Source organism: Rhinolophus sinicus, chromosome 16 (genome assembly GCF_057876585.1).
Source record: "Rhinolophus sinicus isolate RSI-liver-muscle chromosome 16, RSI-T2T, whole genome shotgun sequence".
Lineage (NCBI taxonomy): Eukaryota > Metazoa > Chordata > Mammalia > Chiroptera > Rhinolophidae > Rhinolophus > Rhinolophus sinicus.
In genome coordinates, this window is record NC_142516.1 from 154,330,678 (window position 1) to 154,351,381 (window position 20,704).

The 20,704-nt window shown below is 35.0% G+C and overlaps 1 protein-coding gene across 3 annotated transcripts in view; it reads right to left on the bottom strand.

The window, feature by feature from the left end:
* GPC5 (glypican 5) overlaps window positions 1–20,704 on the bottom strand; it is a 1,207,509-nt gene that overhangs the window by 885,608 nt on the left and 301,197 nt on the right. For all 3 annotated transcript variants that reach the window (XM_088792887.1, XM_019737193.3, XM_088792886.1), the window contains one exon: window positions 16,403–16,528. In XM_088792887.1, the coding sequence (XP_088649013.1) occupies window positions 16,403–16,528 (126 nt within the window). The remainder of the gene's footprint in view (window positions 1–16,402; window positions 16,529–20,704) is intronic.

Here is a 20,704-nt window from a genome sequence, read left to right on the forward strand (position 1 = left end):
CCTTCTCACCCTCTAACCCAGCTCCAGTCATATCCCTGTTCTCTTTTAGTCAGAACCTTGTCCCCCATGTGTCTTCATAGCTGGAGTATTCTTTGCATGAAGTTCTCTTCCCTTATCCTTATGCATTTAGCTAGCTCTCACTCACCCTGCAGGTCTCTGTAAAAATCACTCTGTACATCAGTTTCCCTAGAAGCAGATTCTGGTTCAAGAGACTTATTGGGGAAGTGCTGTCAGGTACACAAGAGTGAAGGATGCAGGATCCAGCCAAGATAAAAGGCTATTTGAGAATGGAGTTTCAGTTGGAAACTAGCTTCCTCTGATCTGATTCCGAAGCACTGAACCACAAACTACAGCAAAGAGTTGATCCCACCTTGAGGCAATGGGGCTGCTCTGAGAACCTCAGTCATTATGTCCTGACTGGGGCCTAGGGGAGGGGTGTGAGAAATGGTGCATGGACTCTGAGCCAGGTGGCAATTTTGTGGAGAAGTTGCCAGCCTTGAGCTGTTGCTGAATAATTCCAGCAGTAGGGGGATGGGTGTGCTTCAGGTCCAGGAAAGGATGTGGGAGGGAGGAACCAACAGAGTCCACTAGATCTCTTACTGCCTGACTTCCAGATGCCTCTCCAGCATCTGGCACCCTGCACTTCACTATCCAAGCACTCCTATAAGCTATCACAGGCACTGTAATTCCCAACAAGGCAGGGATCACTGCTATGGACTTTTAACCCTGTAGCCAAGAGCCTTGCACACAGCAGGCACTAAATAAATATTTGTTAAACACTGCTCAAAGGAGAGAAAGCTAAAATCCCATAATAGAAATTCTTAAACAGGAAATTTCTTTGGAAGCAGCTTACAACTGTTCAGGATGTCAACTTATTTGTACTCATTTGTATGCAGTTCGACATCATCTGCTTCTTCAAGATAGAAAAGCGACAGGAAGATTCTTGACTTTCACATTCTTTCAGTAAGAACCCTCTGGACAGGTGTAATTTCTCGCCATATTGTACCACCTGTAAGTTGCTTTTCAGTTTCTTTGAATTAAAGACTGCACAGTTTGTTTAGGTGGTGAAATTTTCATGAGGCTGAACAATTTGTCATTTGGTCTGTTACAAAACTTCTACAGAGGAAAGCAATACATTTGCAAGTAAAATGAACAGGAAACTGCTAATTAGGCATCCTAAAACAACCATGTGTTTTCCCTGTAACATCATTATTTTTTTTAAGATAAGCAAATAATAAAAATAATAATAAAGTTTGTTGGTGAATAGTCCCCAAAAGACATACATTAAAAGCATGATAAATTATGTCGATATACACACTAATGGATCAGGGCTGTGTGTCTTGAGGCTTGCTATGTTGACTTGGATAGAGTCCCAAATAGAAGCTGACTTGCATCTTGTATGAATAAATTCCTAATTAGCTGCCCAATCTTGAAGCTTTTACAATCTACAAATAGCTGGATCTGAGGGGTGGACTAGGCATGAAACTTTTGGCCAATGAATACTTTAAAAATATAGAACAAGATAAAATTGAAAATATCATATTCCAAACAGAAATCTTTATCCAAACTACATAGCTAAAATGATAATACTCAACCTCATTTAGTGACAATACTTTGGTTATAATAATTCCTTTAAATGACATAATATTATCATTAATAAACCATGAATTTCCCTTCCAGAATTTTTCTGGAAATGCTATACTAAAAACAAGTATGAAGGATATTTACCTTCTATTACAGTCAGTATTTAGAAACCCCAAAAGAGCTATTATTATGTAAAACTCTATATTTTGTATATTTGAATGAAAGCAGTGATTTTAAAACTCCTCACTTTCTGAGCACTGCTACAGACCCAAATCTGGCTTAAGTAATTAATTTCCATTGGTGATACTACATACTAAGAAGGATGTTGTGATGGGTGCTTTTTTCCAGAAATATGCAGTTCTTAAAATTCTGGCTGTGTAAAGATTTCAGCCATCTGATATGCAAAACTCATTATGTAGATGGTGCTCTTATATCAAAATAGAATTCTGTTCGATAGCATGTCTGCTCTAAAATCTTTATTCAAACAAGAATCACATCATTTCTACAATAAGAGTTATTGTATCATGACATTTAAACTTCCTTATGAGGGAAATGGGTCCTTTCCTGTTTCTTTAAAAAGTCTAAAATCTTTTTATAAAGATAATTACGCAAAAATAAATAAATAAATAAATAAAAATAATGTTAATGCCCTAAAGCGGTGGTTCTCGCCTTTGAGGGCACATCAGAACCATCTGGCCTGAAAGACAGACTCCTGGGCCCCATTCCCCAGGCTTCTGATTCAGAGATCTGGGTTGACGCTTGAGAATTTGGAAAGCACACTCCGACAACCACAACTGCATTAAACACTTGGGAAATTAAAAAACATACCAAAAGAGCATAAGTTCTCCATTGTTTCCTTTGGTGAGTGTCACACTACAGTTCTTCACTATGTTTTCCTACATCTTCTTAAAGGTGAGATCATTATATAATACCATGAGTATTTCTTTTAAATAAACATCTTTCTTCCTCATTGAGTTAGGTGACATGAAAAAAGAAACTTTTTTTCTTGACTAAATAATTGTATTTTTAAAAATTTAAGGGAAAAGTAGAATGCTTAAATGAAAATAAACATAAGGCAAACCAATATATAAATTTCAGAAAAATAAAAGCAAATTTATAATCCACTAGGTATTAGACAGAAGCATTCCTAAATGTATGGTTTTGTAAAAAGAAACTTACAAAAAAAGTTATGATTTCTATACAATTGCCAAATGTCATTACATGATCAAACAGGGAAGAAAAGCCCTCAGTACCAAGGACAAAGTTCTCTCCTTGTCCCTATCCATCCTACTTTAGTCTATTTGGGCTGCTACACCAGAAGTTCTAAAGATGGGAACAGCAAACAATTATTCCTCACACTTCTAGAGGATGGGAATGCAAGAAAAGGCACCAGCACATTCAATGTGTAGTGATGTCCTGACTACATAGCTAAAATGATAATACTCAACCTCATTTAAGTGACAATACTTTGGTTATAATAATTCCTTTAAATGACATAATATTATCATTAATAAACCATGAATTTCCCTTCCAGAAACCAGAAACCCTTCCTGGTTTATAGATGGCCTTTTCGCTGTGTCCTCACATGGGAGAGGGGTGAGGGATCTCTCTGGGGTATCATTTAAAAGGGCACTAATGCCATTCGTGAGAGCTCTGCCTCATGATCTGATCACCTCCCAAAGTCTCTACCTCCTAATACCATCACATTGGAGATCAGGTTTCAACAGATGAACATGGGAGAGACACAGACATTCACTTTATAGCACACCTCTTCATCTAGGATGTGAGAAGTGAGAACCAATTTAGGTGTGGGTTCTATTCACTCACTTGGGACAGCAGCATTCAGACAGTTCTGATCAGTGTGTTACCACTCTTTACTGTCCAAACCACTGGTTTGACATTCTGTGCAGCAGTTACCATTTTCTACTTTATGAATTTCATTTCTCAAGAATTCTAAACATTTCATTGAAAAAATAAGAAACTTGTATTTTGATAATTTGCTTGCATTGTATTTGAAATACATGAGTTGTTAACGATACTGATCCTGAGAAAGACCTCTTCTTGTATTTCAGAAAGATACATGACAATTTTTCTTTAATATTTATAGAATTTATTTTTTTTCATTGATTTTTTTGGAAAATGACTAAAAGCATGGTAAATAAATTATGAATGCATGCAGAATTGTAAGAAATCACTTTTTCTACTTATACATATTCTCCAGTCCTCTTCTCCTGTAGCTATTTAAATATCACTACCTGTATGGCTACATCTTTCTTTTTAAAAAACTAAATTACATTCCACTTTTTGAATCTACCATAACCATTATTTCCTCACAAACGGGTATTTTGGTGTCCCTACTTTTTACTACCATAAACTGTATGCAATGCATACTTTTTTTTTTTTACATATGTTAGTATAGCTGAGGGTTAATTTCTACATGTGAAACAGCTGATTCAAAGCGCCTGTGCATTTGAAATATTGGTATGTATTGTCCAACTGCCCTTCAATGACATAGAAATAATTGCTCCTCCTACTGGGGTATTGAAATAACTTTTGCTCCACACCTTAGCCAATGTTGTAGATTATCAAATGCAATGACCTTTATCAGTATAATAAAATAAAAATATTTGTGATTTAATTTGCATTTATTGATTTAATTTGCATTATAAATTCTTTAATTTGCATGGTTGAGGGTATTTTTTTATATGCTTACTAGCCCCTTATAATATTTTTGTGATCTATCTATTCATGTACTTTGCCCAGTATTCTATTAGACTTTTAGCGTTTTTCTAATTTATTTGAGGAAGCATTTCAATCCAGGGAAAAGTCTCTTTGTGATATATGTTGTGCATGTTTTATCCTCAGTGTGGTCATGTACTTGAGGTGAGGTTTCCTTTCAGTATGTATTGCTCTGCAAAGAAGACTTAAGTTTCCCAGACAACACAAATGTGACAGATTTTTATTAACTCTGGATAACTTTTTATTCTCTGGAAGTACATGTGCTATTTCTTTCGCTTTTTCATTCTCTTGCGCATATCACGTGCAGATTGGCCAATACGAAACAGTAAGGTTCTGTTTGTTTTCTCTCAACTTTATATTCAAAATTACACTCCATGAAACATCCAGATGCTATTAGTCTTTGCTTGGTACCTCCAATGACTTCTCAAAGCATCTAGAATAAAATCCAAACTTCTTCCCTGGGCTATGTGATCTGACACTTGCCCCATCTACAGCCTGATTCCAGACAATCCTCCGACGTCACTCTGCTGCATACATGCTGATTTTCCTTCTGTTCCTCAGATACTCGAGGCATGATATTCTCCCTACTTGGAAAAATCAGATCTTTTCACATTTCCAGCATAAATATGAATTCTCCAGAAAGGTCTTCCCTGGAGATTTAATTTAGCACAGCTCCTCATCACCCCTTCTCCAGGACATCAGCTCCAGAACACAAACTTGCCATTTCATTCATCACCTAGAACACTACCTGTGATGGTTAATTTTATGTGTTTACTTGGTTAGGCTATGGTACCCAGTAGTTTGATCAAGCACTAGTTCAGATGCAGCTGTGAAAGTATTTTTCAGATGTGATTAACAGTTAAAACAGTAGACTTAGAGGAAAGCAGTATCTCCATGATATGGGTAGGCCTCATCCAATCAGTTGAAGGCCTTAAGGAAAAAGGCTGAGGTCCCTGGAAGAGGAAGAAATTCTGCTGCTTCCAGATGGCCATCGAACTCAGCCACGTTCGATGGCCAACGACAGCAACGTTGACTTCAGCTAGAATTGCCAGGCTGCCAGCCTGCCCTGCAGATTTCTGACTTGCTAGCCCCCACAATCAAATGAGCCAATTTCTTAAAATATCAGCTTCTCTCTCTCTCTCTCTCTCTCTCTCTCTCTCTCTCTCTCTCTCTCTCTCTCTCTCCCCCTCTCTCCCTCTCTCTCTCTCTCTCTCTCTCTCTCTCTCTCTCTCTCACACACACACACACACACACATTACTATATGCCACTCTCATAGCAAGCCCTCCGAGAGTAGGTGTTCTATTTATGCTGTGGTTCTTCCTACTACACAGCATCACTGCTAACCTCTGAAGAAATATTATCTCAATTTGAGAAGCATGAATTCAAATTAGGTCACAATGACTCAATTCCAAGCAGACATCACCTTACATTTTTTTACAACTATGCAGCACTCAAGTTTAAATATTCCATGCTCACTAAAAGATATAAATTTTGATACACAATAATTTAAATTTATTGTTCTAAAATGCTGCAGACTTACTGATACAATATGCCTAAAAATGCCTAGATTCTACCCAGAACAATCCAAAAAAGCACTAGTATTTCACCCACATCCATAATTTATATGAAAATGTTTACACCATCACACATCATATGTTGGTGCCTGACAGACAAGCAAAGTCTTCAGTTTATTAGGAAGGAAGGTTTTTCCCTGTCAGAATTGCATGGAATGGGGCAAAGAAATGCACAACTTTGTACCAATTCAGGTACAGGTTGTCTGCTGCTGACAGAGGAAACTCAAGAATTATAAGGCATTTGTCAAAATAAAAATAACTTTTTTTTATTATAACACTATAGACATGTTATAAAAATTTAAGCATTAACCTGAAGTGTAGAGAGAGGAAAATTTTTGTATTTGTATTTTTTTCCCTTCTCTCAACCATTGTTTAGAGTTTTATACTTTATAGGATGAACTGACTTTTAGGCTACTTTTCAAACTTCAGATGAATTTCCCTCATGATTGTAAGATGCTTGGGTTTATTATTTGATACCTCAAAGACTTATAACATGTACTCTTTGTGGCTGCCATTACATATAAAACTGATTAAAGATAGAACTTTGTCAGTGGAGTATACAAACCCTTAGAAAAAAATGTGCATTCATTTTTCTCGCCAGGAAAACAAAGCAAAACAAAGAATTAAAACTTTTTTTTCATTTCAGGAACACTCTCCAGAACAATGAAATATATAATTATATTAATCATGCAAGTCAAAACGTGAAGCTCAATATACTTCCAATCTTGCATTCATTAATGTACAACTAATTTCAAATCAGATTTTGGAAACCCATTGCAACAGTACCTAGCAAATTTTATTTATTTGTTTTGAAGAATGCATCAGAAAATAAGAATTTTGATGGTTGGGCAATAAAATGTGCTGATAACTGATGAGCCGTTCTTACAAAATAAACGAGACTATACTGAAGTCTATTTGAAGAAGAAAGTGTTATGTATAAATGACTGTTCTCTTTCGTCTCTCTGGCATTTTATTTTAAAATATAATAAATCATTCACTGATGAATTTATGCTATGATATGGAAATACAGAAACTAGACTAAGAAAAAAATTACATGCCATCTTTATAGTTTAGTAAACACACCTATTTTACTGAAAAGGCAGTAATTTTTCACATGTAAGCTCAATATGAAAATGAAGACACTGCTCAGGCTTACGTAAGAATAGGTATCCTGGAGGTCCTAACACTGCTGTTTTGCAGTAACACCATCTGGAAGTCACAGTATATGGAACTGTGATGAAATCTGTACCCCCAAAGAGATAACTTCTGTGTAAAACAAATGGGAAAAGGTCCTTTAGGTTTCCACTTCAGTGAACTTTTATCTGGCTATCTTTTATTTTATTTTTTTTTCTCTCTCCCTCCATACACAATCTCTAATGAACCAAGTAACAAGTTAAAAGATAGTTTATGTGTACTGTGTCGTGTCAGTCTGGCGAGAAACTGAGTAGTTTAGACACAGGGCGATGGCTAATGTTCAACCTCATTTCGTTCTAGGGAATTTGTTTACAATATTTATTTCCTTTGGGAATTCAACGCATGGAGAGAAATGACTATAAATGCAGCAGCCTTAAAATAGTCATATCACCAAAACAATTTGTTTTATGATGCACTAAAATTTAGCATGGCTACAGACATTTATTTCCAGCGATCAACTCTAAGACACTACAGCTAGTGACTGACTATTCCCAAACTACTGCCTTGGAGTAAAATGTTTTTCCTTTATAGTGCTTATCTTTGTACCTTAACTTTTAGTTTTCCCTTGAGAAAACTAATGTGTTGCATGGTACAAGACAGATCGTAATTCTCCACAATTGGAGTATTTGATAAACTGCCTATTAAGATACAATTTCCCTACTTACAGACTCAATAAAATAATCATTTAAAAATACTAATAAGGGACTCTCCTGTTCCCAAACCAAAATCCATAATATTAATTTTTCTAACTTATATGCTAACCTTCATACGTGTCTTTGTTTTCCAAATGGAAATATTCTGATCCATGATAGAACCCATTTAATGAAGAAAAAAGCTCGTACACAACAGGGGTTCATTCCTACTGAAGTAGATGAGCACAGGGTCCAATAATAAGATTTGACAATTACTGAATGTTTACTGTGTGATAGCTAGTATTCTAAACTGTGTACGTGGATAATTTATTTAATTCTCAAAATGTGAGGTAGGCATATTTTCAGCCACATTTTAAAGATAAGGAAACTAATACAATTAGAGGTTAATGAATGTGCCTGAATTTACATCACCAGTAAGTGACTAATCTTGACTGAGAACGTTGGTAGAAGCTTCGCTCCTGAGCCAGTGTTCAGATGATAATGAGGGAGGAAATGCTTAAATCTAAGTAGCAGGGCACACCCACGAAGCTCAAGCGAAAGAGTATTGAGAAAGAAAAAAGATAACCTGAAAGGTTACATACAAATAGAAATAATACAGTTAAGTGGCCATCAAACTTGGAGCACTTCTTCATTCATGACTACATTTGTTCCCACTCTGTTTCTTGCTTCCAAGTCTGCTGATTAAAATCCCATTCAAACTTAAAGATTTTGCAAATCATACTTGTAATTATTTGGTCAATGTTCATCTCCTCTATATTCTAATTTATATGAGAGATGGCTCATATCTCTTTTGTCCATCACTGTACCCCAGTGATTAAAACAGTGCACGTGACAGAGTAGATACCTGACAATGCTGTTTTTTCTTATGCCTTATTATATTTTTGTATTTAGTATGCTTTATTATAGATTTTTTAAAACATACACAAATACAGAGAATAAACATCCCTGTACCCATAAAAGTTTCCATGATTATCCATACATACAAAAACCTTGTTTTATGTATAGTATGACCATCTTCCACCCATTCATTGAATTATTTTATAGCAAATCCCAGACATCATCTCATCTCCTCCATAAATATTTCAGAGAAGTTATTTTAAATGAATAAATGAAAATACATATTACATATTATCTGTTTTATCAAATACTTTCCAAATCCCCTCAATCAAATGAGATATCCCCCTTATTTGAAAGCTTGTGGGAATCTTTGTGTCTCTTGTATTTCATAGTCTGTTTTGCTGTGTACAGATATGAACATGTTTTCTACCCATTTTTAGATTCTAAGTTCCTCAAAGGTGGGAACAATGTCTTACTCACCTTTGTATCCCATTCAGGGGTCCACTGTAGTACCTTGACCATGGAATCTAGCTTTTTGTCTTCTACTACCACTTCCAAATACATGTAAAAAGATTCTAAAATAGCACTCTTTCTGTTGCCCTTTCAGCTGAGAACAAGATGATAGATGGCATTCCAAACTGAGGCACTAGACATGAAAAGCAGATGGCTAACAACTGATTTCAAGTCCCTCATCTTGACATCCACCTTAAGTGTATAAAAGGATTGAGGTCAAAGAGGCCAAAGGAGAGAATCTCTTTGAAAAAACTTGTTAGACTGCTGTGGCATTCCCTCTTTCATTCATCCTAAGTGATAGAGGCTTTGAGGGATGCTTGGAGTTTGAAGGATTAAAAGAGCTGGTAGTTGATCTGTGCCCAAGAAAACACAAAGCAGCCCATGCTGGTAGCTGAAGTTCCATGGCCAGTGTCAGAGTAAAGGGAGGCAGCTGTTCTGGGTGTAGGCTGTACTTCCACCAAAAGTAAGAGAAAGAAGCAAAGTCTGGAGTGGAGCATACCGAAGAAAAGGACCCCACCAAAAGAGCTCAGCAGGAAGAGGACAGCAGTTTATCATCAGATGAAGAGGTATAGGAGAGAGACATTGTCTTGAGCACACAAAAAAAGCCCTAGAACATTAACTCTCAATACCTGTAAAACTAGGAAACATTAATGAGTGATACAAAATTATAAGTCAACAAAGGCAATGCTTTGTCTTACTCCTTCTGTCTCACGTCTGCTCCATCATACCTCCAGCTCCAAACATGGAGGCATCAGTAATACTGGTTAGAGGACAGGACAGCACATGGTTGTCACATGGTCCTGAGGCTATTCAACTCCCACTATAGGCCTCCTAGACTAAAGCAATACCTAACTGCAGAAGGGGAGAAACAACCATTTTAAGTGATGGTCAGAGTTTTGAATAAGTTGGACGAGATCTTTTCATTACTGAATGTAGACTTTTATGGGACTGAATGTGATTATTAATTTTGGACTGTTTCTGGGACTAATAATAAATGAATTGTCCTTCAGACACTAATATAGTAGTCTCCCATTATCCATTCTGGATACATTCTAGACCTCCCAATAGATGCCTGAAATTGCAGATGGTACTGAACCCTATATATACTATGTTTTTCCTATATATACATACATACCTATGATAAATTTATTAATCAGGCACAATAAGAGGTTAATAACAGTAACCAATAATAAAATAGAACAATTATAACAACATATTGTAATAAAATTTACGTAATGTGGTATCTCTCTCTCTCAAAATATATGGAATTTTCCACTTAATACTTTCAGACCACAGTTAACCTTATATAACTGAAACCACAGAAAGTAAAATTGCAGATAAGGGAGGAACCACTGTAGTGACAAAAAAATTCTGAGAATTGGCCATGATTTCATTCTAGTGATAAGGTAAAAGCAGTCTTCTGAGTGAGTTTAATGAAACAGTTTCTGTTTTCACTTTCTGAGTTCCGTTCCCTGAATGTAATGATTACATGTTTAACAAGAGACATTGACTTCTAAGCCTTACAATAAGCCAGTGAAGAAAGATTAAAAAGGAACTTTTTAGTTCATCAGATGAGATACCATGTAATTACTGCCAAATTCATGGAACATTTTTAGAAAGGACCAAAATGTTTATATTGACCTGAGAAGGATGGATATTTTCCCAGACTTTAACATTTGTTTGGGATATCAGGACTTAGAGCAAAGGCGGTAAAATGTGCATCCCCTTGCTACCATCTACTATATTATTTTCTATAGACCCAAACTATGAGAAAACTATTCCAGGCAAGCAAGTGTACTAGAGCAAAGCAGAAAGAGCACACAGCCAAAAGCTCTGAAAATTTTATGTTCATTACAAACCTGATACATCACCCTTCCCTGAGCTTGCCCCACTGGACCTAGAATGCATATTGTTCAATGTGAGAAATTCGACAGGACCTTATAATATACCTGAAACCATGCTTCTTCTTTCTGTCTCAAAACAACAGAAATGTTTCAGTTCTTCCCCGACTGATGATTGTAAACTCAGACTTTTGACCTTGGGCAGACCTTGGCACTTTATCCACCCCTAACCCAAATGCTTCAACTGTGATAAAGACAATCACATCTAATATGTCTCTAACCCAGAACACATGAGCTTCTTAGAGTTCTTTAGACTCTAGTTTCACAAAAATGTCTATGGAAGTATACCCAATGAGACAAGCAGGATTTTAAGGTTAAGTCAGGGAAAAAGAAAAAATCAGCATCCAGAGTCAGTCAGCGTAGGTAGAAGCTTTTATGATCCATCTCCTTTCTTCTCGTCTTTCAGGCACTCAATTTCATTTTGGACCTACATAGTACCCACCGAAAGGTTATCACTAACCCACATCCAAAATCCCCACATCTCTTAGTGCTCACTGACACTTATAAAAGTAAAAATTACTTTTCCTCATGTATCTTTGAAAAATTACTGATAGAAATTCAATGATAATAATCAGTCTTGGCCTCTCAAATAATACAGGAGCTCTGATATAAAAGAAATTGCAGTAGATAAGAACAAAGAAGATATATATGGCACATAACTACATGTGCAAAGTACTATAGGTGTAATGATGGATTTGGACATTACAACAAAATACAAATAAGGGGATTCACTCCCCGTCGACACAAGTTAATTGTGGGAGTTTGGAAAAGTTGTATATACAGTTGCATGGAGAAAATGATTTAGTTGAAAATTATTCCATTAGCTATGGGAATTTCAAGGTCCATGATCCATTGCTGTGATAGGATAAGAGTGGGATGGCTTCTAATCACACCTTTCAAACACCTTTCAATTCTGAATCAAATAAGATAGCTCATAGGTATGAAAACAATGATGACTATTAAGAAGGTATAGTTCAACAATATTAGAAACCTAATTGAACAAGTAGAAATTACAAGTAAAAAAAAAAGAAGTAGAAAGACTGGTGTTTAAGTCATGGAAAACATACTGCCTTTGCACAAGCAAAACACTACAAGCAACTAGTTGTTGCATTAATGAAATTTTAAAAAATTCTGAGAACTGATTGTTTTTAAAATGTAGTCCATAACGTTTGCAAACTAGGTCAGGTGTTTAAAAATATATATAAATAAAACCTAATTGAATGCACAAGTTCAGGAAGAAAAAAAAAAGATAGAAGATGAAGTAGCTTCCAGATAGATAATGGGTAAAAGAAAAAAAAAAAAAAAAATGAGGTTAAAAAATGTATGGCCAGGAAAAATGTCATTGCCTGGGTGGAAAGAAAACTGATGATAGATAAGTATAAAAATCTCAGCAATTTCTAAGGTTCTATATTTTTATCTGAGTTTTACAAATTCAGTCATAACATATTGAGAAGGGGCACCTTATGGTAGGAGTTCTAGAAGAAACACTGTCTGAAGAAGCATTAAGGAACATTAACTAAATCAAGATGAAGTAGAAATCACGTGGATTATTAATTTTACTAGGATACTTAACAGCTACTCACTAGCTTAAAAATTGTTGTGGAAGTCATAAATTCCTGGAGACTGAGGGAGAGTGACTGGATTATCTGTCTGTTAATCAAAAGGGAAAAGAAAGCCCAGGTAATTAAGCAGCTGTCTCCTGAACTTCAATACTCAGAAAGATGAGTACAGACCATCAAACAATCAATTTTCATTCACAGAGAACTGAGAATAGAGTAGGGACTGACATGCTTTCTAGAGAACAATTTTGGAAGAAACAGGAGGGGCAGATAACAGGGACTTTAAAAGATGCAGACGACATGGATTTCAGAAATACATTTCAATCTTAAATCAAAAATTGTTTGAACTGTTGACCTCGATGCTGATGTACGGTACATGGTATGCATGCAGTCTTTAAGATCATTTGAATCAAAATAGATTTTGTTTCATGAATTAAACACTCCTTATATATCAGATATGTGATTTATTTTCATCTATAATCACAAAAGAATTCTACCTCTTTTGATGAGCAGAAAGGTGATTTCACCTAATTTTATAGGATTGTCATAATATTGAAATAATCTGAATGATTCTCCTATTATTCAAGTCAGCATGTCTGTGCACATAAATAATCTTATCAATCATTTCCTTAAAAATGCCTTCAGGAGAAGAAATCCTGCCAAAATAATCAGTTCGCTCTTATAACGAATAATAGACTCAATCTTGGCCACCAATTTATCTTATTAATGAGTTTGGCAGAATTCCTTTGGAATGAACTTGGTGAGTATTAAAACCCACCATAGAAAAAGAAAAATCTCTATCATCCCCAAATGTGGTGTACATTCACTTGACATTTATTTCTTCAAAATTCAATGGCATTATTTATCTCTACTACCTGCAGTTCTCTGAAATGAACACCTTATATGAGGATCTTAGTGCTGTAACTGATCATTGTTATACTTCGTTTTTTCTCAAGGAAAAAGTAGTTAATAATTCAAGATTGTAACATTCATCAGGACTTGACTTTATATTGAAGCCTTCTTAGATAAATTCAATAGCTCAGTATTGAACCATATCCATTAATACTTTGACAAAACTATATCACAAAATTACTATGAAAATCAGAATTGGTTGGAAATTGAATGTAAAAATAGCACTTGTATTTCAAAACAAATTACAAAAACAATAATGCTCCATAATATTAATGTCACTATAATATGTTTTCATGAAATGTAAATAAATCAATGCAAGTTAAAAAATAAAAGCTCTTCCAGCACTTTTAAGTATATTAGCAGGTTTTATGTAACTGTCCAGAAGTATTCTATGCAGAACCAATATCATTGCTTTGTTTTAAATTTATTCAGATCTGCTGGTAAAATATGTAATATTCTATTTTAACTGTTTTACTTGATAATTATTTGAAATTATTCCACATTAGAAGATATAAATATGCATCCTTTTTGACTGCCAGATAATATTCCATGGTGCTTATACCACACTCAATCAAGCAGATATGATAGATATTTAGATTTTAGCATTGCCATTTCATTGAAAGAAAATATCCTGTTCTAAATTTATATTGAGAATTGAGAGAATTGACAAAGCCATGATAGGAATTATAATATGAATTATATTTTTAAAAAGTCAAAGTACACATGAGAGTTTCCTCACAATCAAATAGAAAAAAGACAGCACCCAATCAACTTACTTTGGAACATTAGGGAGTAAAGTTTTGGGAGAACTAAATGAGATAATGCTTGTGAAACCTTATCTGACTATTAGAAAATAATCAGGGCTGAAAAAGGTTCGTTTTAGAAGTAGCCCAGAGATGGTAGTCAGGTGCCAGTGTGTGAGGTGAGTCAATGGGTGTGAAGTTGGGTGAGGATCAATGAAATAGGAATGAAAGAAAAGAAATATCCTCAAGGAAGGGAAAATTTCAGTTAATGTGATGAGACAAAAAGATGTTCACAGGACAGTAGAGTCCCACAGCACACTTGGAAGTGGCTGACAGACAGGAGGCCGGGGTGTCCAGGAAAGGGGAGACAAGAGCTGGAAGCAAATGAGAATAATGAGAGAGACAGTCACTTTCTTTATCAGAACTGTGGATACTCTGTAGAGAATTCTTGCTAAAGATGACCTTTCTTTATTCAGAAACCATGAATGAGGTCTTAAAAAATATAGTAGATAAAAGAAAACATGTTTTGGAAGTTGAAAATACTATCTCTCTAAAAATTTTTCTCAAATCATTGATTTCTCCAACAGTATTTCCTATTAGACAAACCCCAGACTAAACAGTCAGAGAGCAGTGGGACAAATTGAAACTAAGGTTCTTACAGCTCTAGAATCAAATGATATAATGTAATGTATCAAATCTATTTATATTACATACTAAATCATTCATTAATCACCATGAGATTCTCATTGGTTCCTGTATAAAAATTAAATTCCAGCTTCAACAAGGTGAAAAGATAAAGTATAAGTCAAAATAGAATTTAATTACTAGATGTAAGTGGCAGAAATTTTATTGACATATATACTATAATGCTATATGCAAAGTATTATGCATACTATGATTTCTCTCAGTAAAGGCAAGAAAGATCCATTTACAAAATATATTCAATACCCAAAGGGCATAATGAAAAAAGAGTATTTGTCATGTCAGTCAAATATTTTATTTAAATTTAATTATAGTTCCTGTCTTCAATATTTTTTTCTATGAAATCTAAGAATCTCTATGAGCTATTCAGCTATAAACAACAAATTAATCATTCATTATACCAGGAGTATAACCTTTAACTATAATGAATATGCTCACCAAAAATTATGCAAATAAATTGTATTATATAAATTTATATTAAAATTAATTACAGAATATGTTTATCATATAATAATGATATGTTTATCATAGTAACTTTATTTGCTACATGACATTTTAAATGAACTCATCACTCTTGTGGTAACTCAACCACCTATCCGCACGTGGTGTATGCATATTTCTAAATCACAAAGCTTATCACTCTTATCTTTCTTTTCGCACACTGCTCAAAATAAAATATACTGACACATTCAAATCCAAATGCAATACAAGCCTATACTCTATAATAATCATCAGCACTGGAAAATCAAAGGACTAATTCCCAGCTAATTATACTGACCATTGTTACGTATTACAGAGGGAGAAATTAAGACTTTCCCAAGCAGGGTATTACTTGAGAGTATAATCAGTTATAGGAAACAAAGGAAAAGAAACTAAAAAGTTATAGACAGTGAGGAAAAAGGTAAAAGTTAAATTTTCACTCCTGAGCGTGGGGAACAATTGACAACACACCAATAAGCAATGCTTCAAACATACTTATATAAAAGTGTCCCCACTCTTACATAGATACACACACACACACATACACGCACACACACATACACATTCAAAGTGACATTTGTAGGATAGACATATTACTACTGCTGATTCACAAATCCATATATCAATGAATCTTTGTACAGGTATCACATTTCGCCAAATTTCCTCACTTTCTAATACTTAGAAAGTTGAACTTAAAAAATAAGATAATTGATAAATGAGACACATTAAATAGAAGGCAACTAACACTTGATTAAAAAAAATAGGATTTTGGGATAAGGCATAGATAGGTAGAAGAGAGAACTTTCAATACACCACAGAACACTATTATATTTTCTAAAATGTCAAATGGAGAACATTTACTTTTAATAAACTAAAGAGAAAGAGGAATTAATGTATATTCCAATCTGTATGACAAAGGTAAAACTGGAGCAATCCATTTAAGATCTGGGGAAAGAAAGCAAAGATGAAAGTAGCCATTATGTTTTCACAGACCACTACACATACAATACCTTTTTACTATATCTTCTCCATTCCAGCATGGCAGTCCATCAGCAGCGGCCAAGTCATTAACACAAAGCTGATCAGCTAGGGCCCCATAAAATGTCCTGTGCAGTCGAAGGCTGTTGATAAATTCTCTGAATGGAAAAAAAAAGGAAAAGAAAGAAAGAAAACAATTAAAACCAAAAATCCATAACAAATGCCAATATAAATGGCATAATTTGTTATGCAAAATGTTTAGAATGCAACTTTTTTGTTTCCTCTACTTATTTTCAGATTTTTTCTAACTTTTCTAACACTCAAGTTAAAAACTACATTTAAAAACAAAAGAACACCAGTATTAAAATTAATTATATTGAATAAAAGTTATCACTGGGTATGAATCTTGTATAACTCCAGTTCTAAGAATTATGAATAGTACACACACACACACACACACACACACACACACACACACACACAACTTCATTTAGCTTCCCTAAAGCCCTCACTAGCTCCTGACATCTGAGTGATAACTAATTACTTCCTTTTCCATATAGAAATGTCAGAGATTTATAACATGCTAATTGATTGCTTACTGATTTAAAGTTCAGTAGATTGATTTTTCTATCTGGGTCATTCTTTGGTGTCTAAGAACATAAAGTAATATGTCTTTCCTAAATAAGACAAAGCCCAGATATGTAACATATTTCAGAAGTATGAAAATAAAAGTTATTGGAAGGAATAACATTTAATATATTAACAAGATTTTTTCTTCTCACTCTACTCCCCTCCCCCCATCAAGTACAGAAATGGAAAATTCCACACAAAAGCAATTTGTTTTTTATGTTTTTTGTTTTGAGAAAGCCAAGACTTTTACATTTTAAAACCAAGACTTTGAGGTGCCAAGAACTTGAGTTTTAGCATTTCAAAGACCAAGTCCCAGAGACTTTAGTTTTGATGTTTTTTTTTATACAAATGTATGTTTTAGAAAAAAAGAAAAAGAAAGCAAAGCCACTAGCTTGATACAGAGGAGATAATTTCTGGACTAGAAGGGCGGGGTAGGAGTAGGGAAGATTGGAAGGTTAGCTTCAGAAATTCATGGCATGAGTAGTTGAAATGCAGCAATTATGAAATTATATCCCTCTCTGAAATTAAAAAAATAACAATAATTTATTTAAAAATGAGATCAAATAGGAGAGGTGACTATATATTATATTACAGCTGAAATAACCACTTTGAAAATTATGTATGATATTGACAGCACTGATGTTCAACTGTATTTATTTTATAATTCTCTCTCTTATTGATTTTCAAAGAGTTATTTTATTTTTGACAACTGCTGGAATTGTAAATAACCATTAACTTGTAGGAAGGACAACTGTAATTTTCAAATATGCAACACTTTAAATCACAGAAAAGATCAGGAGTTCCCACGGCAAGTGTTTAATGAGTATTTAACCAAATTTTTAGCAAAGCTTGACCAGACAAGTGGTAACAGAAAGGTGGCAGAAAGCATAAACCTGACTCAACTCTAACTTATGCTCAGTTTAAAAAAAGGAGCTTTGTTCGCTAGCTGGCATAGTAACTACTTATTTATACCTTATTTAACTACTTATTTAACTACTTATTTATAGAGACAGTTTTCTCTACTGGAAAATACGGCCCTCCATGATGCTACATCCTTACTAACTGGAATGCATGGATAAAAATCAATTCTCATGTTACAGCTACTAAAACATAACTGATGAAGCTGATTGGTTCTTTCCTAGAAAGGTAGAGGTCAATAAATGGAAAGGCATGTCCTGAATCCATTCACTTTTTTAAATAAATGACCACCTATTTGGAATCAAAGAGTCTTCTAAAAATGAAGACCCCTGGCACAAATGGCTGCAATGCTGAGACCTGCAAATTGATCGTGTAAAACTGAATAGGTATTTTTTTATGGAATCTACACCTCCTATTCCAAGCTTGGTGAATGGCACCCTTGTTTCCTTTATCCCTTCACAGCCAATAGATCTTAATGGGAAAGCTTTACATCTTTCTTTTGCATTCTCCTTTCCCAGGGCTACTGCAATTGCCTTAGTCTAAGCTCTCATCTTCTCTCTCTGGAATGATTGCACAAGGATTACATATCTCTAATCTCCTGAACAATCAATCACCTCCCATCCTCCATAAAAGCCACCTTTTAAAATTCAAATCTTATATTCCACAGATTATGTCAATCAATTGCTTAAAATTATCAATGGTTCTTCATTCTCTGCATCATGAAATCCAAATTTCTTAGAAAGACATCTAAGACACCCTTTCACCTCAAATTCAGCAGTACCCCAAACCATACATTAGGGTGCCACAAAAGTGAGATACTTGCTGTCCCCCAAACACATCTCGATGCCTTTGCATGTGTTCTCTCTGAAAGAATTATATCCTAGATTTGTACTCATTCTATAATTTGTCACAGTATGAAACACTATTGAGTCCCAAGCTCTACATTGGCAGTAGGAATTCACAGCTAACCCAGACAGTTCCTGCCTTCTAAGAGTGCATATTCTGGTGAAAATCCACAATAACAATACAGTATTAATAGTATCACAATTGAGGACAAAGAAGAAATCAGGAAATATTTATGAAACAAAGTTAACACTTTAGTGTTCCGTGCAGAAACAAACAAGCAAACAACAAAACCAGGATAAGTAAAGGTAAAGAGGAAAGAATAGTGAATGTTCAGAGGAAGAAAATACAAGGATGTTGAAAAAAAAAAAGCCTGCCAGTGAGCGTCATGAAGAGCGATAGGTTTGAAAGACACAAGGAATCTAGAATTGACAGATAAAGGAAAACTTTTAAGGTAACTTCTAATTGCCTACCCCCACACCCCCACCCCACACACACACACTTCCTGGTGACTGAAGGGGTTGCAGTCATTCACTAAGATAAAAAATAAAGGAAATATCACCTTCTCAATGTCCTACACTATACTTATCCTATCCAATATTGTCATCTTGCCATGGTACCGATCACTATTTTAGGATGTAATGTACTTACTTAAGTTTTGTTGTTTCTCATCTGTCACCCTGCTCTAGTAAAAAAGACTTAGGCAGTCAGTGTTTTTTGTTTTTTTTGGTTTGTTTCATTCACAGCTATAGATCTTAAAGAAATGGTGAAGGTATATAGCAGACTCAATAAATGGCTATTGAATAAATGAGTGAAAACTAATTAATAATTAACTCCATTCTTAACATGTTCACTTTGAGATTTCTTTGGAACATTCAGAAAGAAAAATCAAATAGAATGTTACTTTCAAACTTAATATGTGTCACACCATCTGGAGATCTTGCCAAAATGCAGATTTGGGTGTAATAGTTCTGGGGTGAGACTGAAGATTCTACATTTCAAGGAAGCACCAGATGCTGCTGATGCTGCCAGTACAAAAACCATGAATACCATGGAAGTTTGCTGTTGGATATGTGACCTTGGAACTCACTGCACTGGACATGCAATGTGAGATTCATCATCAACAGAGGTGGTGACTGAAGTCATGAATGTGGATGAAATCTCTCAGGCAAACAACATGCAGTCAGAAAAAGCCAAAAGGATTCAGAAGTAGAAAGGGCAAAGGGAGAAAAACTTTAATGTTAGAGAGCAATGAAAACGAAAAAGAATGAGGGATTTTGAAGTTAGAGAGATTCTCCACAGTACAAAATGCCACTATGAGAGGTTAACTAAAATACTGAAAACGTCCTTTCAATGCAGTGATCATAATTGTTATGGACTGAACTGTGGCCCCCTAAAATTCATAAGCTGAAATTGTAATCGTCAGTGTGACTGTAATTGGAGAGAGGACTTGAAAGAGGTAAATGAGCTTAAGTGAGGTCATGTGGGTCCCACTCTGATATGACTGTGTCCTAATAAAAAGAAAAGAGATGCCAGGGGGCGCATGTACACAGAGAAAAGACCATGAGAGGACACAGCGAGAAGGTGGCCATCTGCAAGCCAAGAAGAGAGGCCTCAGGAGAAACTTAACATGTCAACACCTTGATCTTCAACTCATAGCCTCCATTACTGTGAAGAAATTAATTTCTGTCATGTAAGCCACCCAGTCTGTGGTATTTTGTTATGGCAGCACTGGCAAACTAATATAATAATTAAAGCATTTGAAATAGGGTAATAGACTTCATATTTGCAGTATCATGAGCATTAAACAGAGGGTGAGAAACTAGAAGTGGAGAATCTCAAAAAGAAAAATTAAGAGAGTTTTGTTTGTGTGTGTGCTTGTTTGAAAGAGGAAGAAAACTGAAAATATTTGTGTATGAAAGGGAAGGCAGTAACAAGAGTAT